Raw genomic sequence first — 8,643 nt, 5'->3', positions numbered from 1 at the left:
TAAGGAACTTTCTTCATCTCTTCTTTCTCCTTCTCACTTGTAGGACATTGCTTCGAGCTAAGTTTGAAATGAGAAGCAAGTGGTGATGAAACTGGTTTAGCATTACCCATGTTGAACCGATCCAAAATCTTCTCGATGTACTTCTCTTGAGAAAGCCAAAGTTTTCCACTTGATCTGTCACGAGAAATATGCATCCCAAGGATCTGCTTTGCCGGTCCCAAATCCTTCATGGCAAAGGACTTGTTGAGCTCCTTCTTCAACTCTGTAATCTTGCTCATATCATGACCAACAAGTAGCATATCATCCACATATAACAGTAAAATGATAAAATCACCATTCGAGAATTGTTTCACGAACACACAATGATCTGAAGTTGTCCGTGTGTAGCCATGGCTCAACATGAAAGAGTCAAACTTTTTATACCACTGCCGAGGTGCTTGCTTAAGCCCATACAAGCTCTTCCTCAGCCTGCACACCAAATGCTCCTTACCTTTAACTCGGAATCCTTCAGGCTGCTCCATATATATTTCTTCCTCCAAGTCACCATGTAGGAAAGCTGTTTTTACATCGAGCTGCTCGATCTCCAAGTTCAGACTAGCTGCCAGTGCGAGAACAACTCGGATTGATGACATCTTGACAACGGGCGAGAAGATCTCCTCGAAGTCAACTCCTTTCTTCTGGTTGAAACCTTTCACTACCAGCCGAGCTTTGTATCGAGGTCGCGAGTTCTCTGTCTTCAACCTGTAGACCCATTTGTTCTTCAATGCTCTCTTACGTTGCGGTAGCTTCACTAGGTCATACGTGTGATTTTCAGACAAGGAGTTCATCTCCTCATTCATCGCCTTCAACCAGTGCTCCTTGTGCTCATGTGCCACAGCTTCATCAAAGCACTCAGGTTCTCCCCCGTCAGTCAGTAGCACATACTCATGAGGCGGATATCTTGTAGATGGTCGTCTTATTCTATCAGATTGTCTAGGTAGATCTGCAGGCCCTAACTGTAACCGCGAGCCTGTATCATCCGTAGTCACACCATCATCTACCTGAGGAATCTCACCTCCAGTCGTGGTTTCTTCATACTCACCAGGTACCTCTTCCACTGGATGCTCTACATCAACCGGTACAGGAATAGAGATCTCGTGAGGATTGCCTACACTGGCCTTCTCTAACTTTTGCAAATCCTCGATTGTATGGTCCTCAAAGAAGACAACATCCCTGCTCCTGATGATCTTCTTGCTATCAGGGTCCCAAAGCCTGTACCCGAACTCTTCATGTGCATAACCCAAGAAGATGCACTGTTTTGCCTTGGCATCAAGTTTTGATCTTTCATCTCGAGGAATGTGAACAGATGCCCTGCACCCGAATACTCTGAGATGCTTGTATGATACTTTCTTGCCGGTCCACACCTGCTGGGGTACATCTCCATCAAGTGCAACTGACGGTGTAAGATTAATAAGATCAACCGCTGACCTCATTGCCTCGCCCCAGAAAGGCTTAGACAGTTTCGCTTGAGAAAGCATACAACGAACTCTCTCAACAATTGTGCGGTTCATTCTCTCTGCAAGCCCGTTCTGCTGTGGTGTCTTCGGTACCGTCTTCTCAAGTTTGATATCGTGAGTCCTGCAATAGTTCTCGAAAGGACCCCTATACTCACCACCATTATCAGCTCTGACACATTTCAGCTTCATGCCTGTTTCTCTTTCCACTGCTACATGGAAGTTCTTAAAATCTCAGTCACCTGATCTTTAGTTCTCATAGGGTAAGCCCAAACTTTCCTGGTGTGATCATCTATAAAGGTCACAAAATAGAGAGCACCACCAAGAGATCTATCCGACATAAAACAAACATCAGTATGCACAAGATCAAGTATATGATGGCATCTAGAGGGACGACTTCTAACAAAAGAAACTCTCCTCTGCTTACCAGTTAAACAGTGATCACAGGTGCTCAAGTGCATACCTTTAATGGGCAAAGACTGCTTTCTAGCAAGAATTTGAATACCTTTCTCGCTGATATGTCCGAGTCTCCTGTGCCATAGCTCGATAGGATAATCCTCAGCAACATTAATTTGACCGGAATTGTGTCTGGCACGCAGCCTGTAGAGAGTGTCGGTCTTCTGACCCCGTGCCACAATCAACGAACCCTTGGAGAGCTTCCATCTCCCATTACTAAATTCGTTACTGTAGCCTTCATCATCAAGCTGACCCGTCGAGATTAGGTTAAGGCGAATTTCTGGAACATGCCTCACCTTCTTCAGAAGCAACTTGCAGCCAAGCTCGGTCTCTAGACAGACATCACCAATACCGACAATCTTGCATGATTGTCCATTCCCCATTCTCACATAACCATAGTCTCTGGTAGTGTAAGATGAGAAGAAATCCCGATGAGGAGTGACATGAAACGAGGCACCTGTATCTGCAACCCAGGTAGAGTCCTGACATGTGAAATTCACATAGGCTTCATCACAAATGATGTAGGTCTCTCCATCAGATGCCACTGCTGTAGTACCTTCTTCCTTCTTGCTCTCACCGTTGCCATTCTGATTTTTCTTCAGAGCTCTACACTCCCTTTTGTAGTGTCCCTCCTTTCCACAGTGATAGCAAGTGACCACTTTCCTCGTCTTCGACTTTGATCTACCCCTCGATTTGCCACGTGAGTTACTATGCTTGGAAGAGAAATTTCTGCTTTGACTTCTCCCCCGTTGTTCAGTAACCAAAGCTTCAGACTGAATGGAAATCCCCGAGCCTTTCCTTCTAGTCTCCTCATTAAATAAACTGTCTGTCACCGTGGCCAACGATAGCTTCCCGTTTGGCGCAGAATTGCTTAATGCAACCACAAGTGTGTCCCAATTATCCGGTAGAGTCCCTAAAAGTAGACAGGCCTGCAACTCATCGGGTAATATTATCTCCAGGTTCGTCAACTGGTTAATAATATCCTGGAAATTACTCATGTGCGCAGCCATATCACCTCCATCCTGGAAACGAAGATGAACCAGCTTCTTCACGAGGAATGCCTTATTTTGTGGTGTCTTCCTCGCATAGAGATTTGTCAATTTATCCCACAAAGCTTTCGCATTTGTCTCCTGAGCAACATGATGATAAATACTATTGTCTATCCACTGCCGAATCAAACCAATAGTCTTCCGATTTGTGCGTTCCCAAGCCTTGTCATCATTATCTTTGGGTTTCGCGGAATCCCCTTCAATAGGATCGTACAAATCCCTGCAAAATAGAAGATCCTCCATCCGAGACTTCCATATAGAGTAGTTGGTTGCATTCAACTTGAACATGGATCCTGTAGACTCCTCCATCTCGAAAACACCGAAAAAAACTCAAACTTCTCTAACCCGAGGCTCTGATACCACTTGTTGGGGTTAGGGATGTACTCAACCAAACAATAACGCAGCGATTAATCTTCCTCCCCTTCTAGTGTAATCGAGATAGGAACTAATCAAATCAACCAACAAGCAGTAAAGTAAAACAACACCAAGAATTTTACGTGGAAAACCCCAATGTGGGGAAAAACCACGGGACCAACTCCGAATCAACGATCCACTATGAAGGTTATACAATGTCTTTCCTCAAGGGTAAACCCTTGGATCACCAAACTCAAGAGAAACACTCTCTTGGATCACCCAAATACTAAATTCGTCACCCACACCGGGTGGTTCACAAAATCAGCTGAAACAGCACCTACAGAGCTCGAATAGAAATTCTGACCGTTCAGAAGTTAGCCCCACGTGTTGTGAAGCTGCTGTCAAAATTTCGTCCCAATCGGAGTTCGTTTGATGTCCCGATTGAGGTTTGATCTCCAGCTGCGCGCTGCCCCTGTTGAGCAGAATTCGGCTCTGCTCTTCCTTTGTTCTTTGTGCTGTTTTGCTGCTTGCAGCTCTTCTGCCGCTGCTGTCTACACTAATCTGCAGCTGTTCTGCTGCTATTTATACCTCAGCTGATTTGCTGAAACAAAAACCCTAATAAAATGGGTTCTTGGGCTTATTAAGGCCCGATAAAAGCCCAATACAATTTGAGCCCAACTTCCTCCAAATTGGAGGGATACCCAACAGTTCCCATCGGCATTCCCCAACAGTGGCGCCGGTCAATCTGTTGCGACGGCTGTTCGGTCGGGATTGTCTCGGTGTACCCTGAATCGGGTGACGATAGGTGCCGTGCAGAAATTTCGTACGCGGTGGCTGCAGACTACTGGGGCCGAGGAATTGCCACGAGGGGCATGAAGCTGGCACTGTCTCAGGTTTTCCATGACTTGACGGAGGTCCTGAGGCTGCAGGCTCTTGTGGATGTTAACAACCGGGCCTCCCAACGGGTGCTCGAGAAGGCCGGATTTAGGCAGGAAGGTTTGCTCAGGAAATACTCGTATTTGAAAGGGGAACTCCAGGATCTGTACTTGTACAGTTTCTTATCAACCGACAGTATTTCATTGGACTAGAAATTATTCGAGTCCTTGACTGAGTGAACTTTCTTAAATTTTCCAGTCATTTGCTGCTGAAGCTCGGATTTTCTTTTCTCACCTACTACGGATGCGATTTGAAGTTTAAAATCTCAAACTTCTAGCACAAAACAAAACAAATACCGGAGACCGCCGAGTTTGATAAGAGGAAAATGAAGTACCGGTTTATAAGAAAGAGATTCTGCAGCAATTTTACGCGATAACTGTCAGTAACTAGTTTTTCTGCAAGTGAGTTCGGGTCTGAGCTTTCAGTTGATCTTGATCAATACCGTAATCTCTTCTACATTTCAGAGGTCAAACTTCGAAGCCCAGCAATTTTAAGCTATAACTGTCAGAAACTAGTTTTTCTGCAAGCAGCGAGTTCGGCGCTGAGCTTACAGTTGATCTTGATCAATACCATAGATTTCAGAGTTGAAACTACAAAGCCCTTAGAACAAAACAATCAGCCTTTGACAAACCCATGTAGGCACCCAAATTTTCAGGGAGATGTGATCTCATTCAGCTACAAAAAGATTTTAAAAAGAAATGGCCTAACTAGTTAGAGCTATGCGTTGATCCATATAAAACGGGTGGCTCGTTCTGAAGGTCATTTTCTTGAAGATCTTGACATTAGGTCTGCACCGTGCACGAGTACAAGAATCTAAGCAAAGTTATCCGCGGGTTAGCCATATATTACTCAACAGAAATATATCAGTCGAAGTCTACATTCACATCTATAATGTACATAATCTAAAGGGGAATTGGCACATTTATAATGCATTAAATATGTCAATATAAATAATTAATTTTTTGTTGTACAAAATGTTAACAAACTTTAATTTTGTTATCTAGGAAATAATTCATATGAAAAACTTTTTAAATTTTCTACTCCGAAAATAAATATAAGTTTCTAATATAATTTTTAAGCGCTAAAATATTTTAAATATTAAAGAAGAATTGTGCATATGAAGTATTAATATAGATAAGTATTTAAATTAATTTGAATATTCAGAGATAACATCTTATAAAATTTTATGAATTACATGTACAGTATTATACCAAGAATTTAGTAATTATTATTATTATTAGCGCTTAGTTTTAATGAAAGTAATGAAATGCTATTATATTATTATTATTATTGTTGTTGTTATTATTATTATTACTATTACTACTATTATTATTAGTGATTTAAAAAATAATGCTATTTTTAAAGACTAACAGGTTATTTTAAGTATTTGTTTATTCAAAATCTAGAAGGATAAAAATGAGTTCATAAAAAATTAAAACTTTATAAACCAACTTATTTAAATAAAATTTTACTATAAAATGATGTAGAAATTTGAATGAATAGAATAACATCTCTATTGGGTTTAAATATGATATAGTTATTATTAGTTTTACATATATGTATGCCTTATACTTATAAAAGTTACTAGGAATTTAAAAAGATATGTAAGATCAAAATAATGAAATTAAGATATTGTTTGAAAAATATTATTTTATTTAACACTAAAAAGTAAACCGGTGCATCGCGTTGGCCGTTTAACTAGTATTGAAGAAAACAGGAATTTTAAAAAAGAAAAGCATAAAATTAGGAGTAGTTGAGTGCAATGTAATTTTCTTTTACTTTTACAATTTATAACTGATGCTTCATTGAGAATCAATTTGTTTAAAAAATAAAAATAAACTAACAGTAAGGTTAAAGCCTCCTCCCTAATTGACCTCTGGGATCCTGTACAGTTCTAGGGAGATGATCTAACGATTTCAGATCGATGGCTGAAAACTAGAAATGATGATTTTCATCGCGAAATGGCGATTGGTGACTTTTAGTCAGAGCTGAGTTTTACCAACATGGATCACTGGACCAGCGTTCCCGCATATTTTAAGACTTTAATGGACTTGCTGCAGGCATATTGTAGGCTGGGGTGAACTTATCCGATTCCGGAATGAAGATGGTAACATTGCCTTCATGCATAATGTCAGAGTGGCTTCCTCGGTGATGAAAGAACTCCAGTGCATTAAGGAGAACCCGGAGATCGCATGGTAATTGGAATTCCCTTGATTGATTACAGAGGTGGACGAGTAAGTAGCTGAAGGTTAATTTGGTTATGGGGTCTAGGACTAGTGCCATGATCTCATCCCCAAACAGTCAACCATATTTGGGTCTTGTTGGCAAAAGGGTGACGAGTCTTCCCATTGCTTTCGCAAAGGTAATTAATATGCAAGTTGGACCAGTTGTCGACTGTGTTATCGGATCCGGTTTAGATCTCCATGCTCTACATGTATATTTATTGTCCCAGCTCGTTAGTTTGATCACTCTAGAAAAATGCAGAATAATTTCAAAAGGATGATGTCCATCTCGTGCTCCATAAGGTTGTATTCCCCATTAGCCAAACACTACGTTCAGTCAAGAGAACTCTATCTCGCCATCCATGGAGACCATTGACCCAGCAAGGATCACTCTTCGCCCATTTGAACTGACTGATGCCGCCGACTTCTTCTCGTGGGCCAGCAACGATCAGCGCATGAAGAACCTTAAGTGGACTGCACTGGCCTCGAGGGAACAGGCTCTGACCACCATCAGGGAGATCTGCATGCCCCACCTGTGTTACTGTCGATCTGCGTGAATGGCCATTCGTTCGGGTTTGTCTCGGTGGTCCCCGGGTCTGGTGACGATAGGTGCTGTGCAGATATTCGTTATGCAGCGGCAACGGACTACTGGGGACAAGGAATCGCCACGAGGGCCGTGAAACTGGCGCTCTCTCAGGTTTTCCAGGACTTAACTGAGGTCCAGAGGCTGCAGGCTTTCGTGGACATCAACAACCGAGCCTCCCAAAGGGTGCTCGACAAGGCCTGGTTTACATGGGAGGGTTAGCTCAGGAAATACTCATATCTGAAGGGGAAACTGAAGGACCTGTACTTGTATAGTTTCTTATCAACCGATACTGTTTCGGGGAAACATTGGATAGACTCACGATGATATGAGTTTTCTCTCGTTTTCAGGTCACTTTGCTATCCTAATTGCAGCAGAAGCTGCTCCGCCCCGATGATATTCCTTCCCTGCAGAATCCCATGTACTTGACGAGAGTAACATATCCCAGAAAGAGCCAAGGTTTATGGGTTGGACTTTGGAGTTAAAGTAAAGGGCAAGCTTGATTGCACTTTTATGACACTCTTTTTGGCCAGAACCAGGAAGTCTTCTCGAGTTTTCCATCACATATTGATGAAGGGATTAGGAACCTTCGGGTGGAGACCAGTTGTCCACTGTTATCAGTAATTTATATGTAAATTGGACCGGTAGCCAACTGTTTTCCCGATCCGCTTGAGACCTCCATGCTCCATATGGGCTTTGGCCCCATTCACCTACCATGGAGAAGAAGCCATATTCCACTCGGGAAAAGTGACATAAATAAACAATTATACAAGGAAGATGTCCAGCTCATGCTCCATAAGATATTCTTCCCCATTAGCCGAACATTTTGATCAGTCAACAGAACTCTATTCCAGCTCCGATGGAGATCATCGACCCGGCAAGAATCACTCTCCGTCCATTTGAACTGACCGATGCCGACGACTTTTTCTCATGGGCCAGCGACGATCGGGTCATAAGGAACCTTAGATGGACTGCCTTGGCCTCCAGGGAACAGGCGCTGACCACCGTCAGGGAGGTTTGCATCCCCCACCCTTGGCGCCGCTCAATCTGCATCGATGGCCGTTCGATAGGGTTTGTCTCAGTGTTCCCCTGGTCGGGTGAGGATAGGTGCCGTGCGGATATTGGCTACGCGCTGGCACCGGAATACTGGGGCCATGGGATCGCCACAAGGGCCGTGAAACTGGCGCTCTCTCGGGTTTTCCAGAACTTGACTGAGATCCTGAGGCTGCAGGCTTTCGTGGATGTTAACAATCGAGCCTCCCAACGGGTGCTTGAGAAAGCCGGGTTTGCACGGGAAGGTTTGCTCAGGAAGTACTCGTATTTGAAGGGGGAGCTGAAAGATTTGTACTTGTATAGTTTCTTATCAACCGATACTCTTCCAGTGGACTAGAAAGTATTCGAGTATGTAACAGATTTAACTATCTTAATATTTCATGTTGTTTGATGCTAAAGCTCTGGTCCTTCTTTTATTACCTGCACATGTTCTTTGAAGTTTGTTCAGAATCTCGAACTTTTGTCACAATCACTGTGAAATCCGGCATTTTAATACC

The 8,643-nt window shown here is 42.8% G+C and overlaps 1 protein-coding gene across 1 annotated transcript; it reads left to right on the top strand.

Moving 5' to 3' along the window:
* Positions 1–6,588: 6,588 nt before the first annotated feature.
* Positions 6,589–8,643, top strand: LOC116207159 (uncharacterized N-acetyltransferase p20-like). Its single transcript, XM_031540029.1, has one exon. It carries the CDS (start codon positions 7,953–7,955, stop codon positions 8,481–8,483), a length of 531 nt encoding a protein of 176 aa, XP_031395889.1. The 5' UTR covers positions 6,589–7,952; the 3' UTR covers positions 8,484–8,643.

Source organism: Punica granatum, chromosome 5, assembly GCF_007655135.1.
Source record: "Punica granatum isolate Tunisia-2019 chromosome 5, ASM765513v2, whole genome shotgun sequence".
Lineage (NCBI taxonomy): Eukaryota > Viridiplantae > Streptophyta > Magnoliopsida > Myrtales > Lythraceae > Punica > Punica granatum.
This window is presented reverse-complemented; position numbering and strand designations above follow the sequence as displayed.

Bases quoted from the DNA above. Each gene is read 5' to 3' on its own strand.
- LOC116207159 (XM_031540029.1), top strand. From the start codon at position 7,953: ATGGAGATCATCGACCCGGCAAGAATCACTCTCCGTCCATTTGAACTG.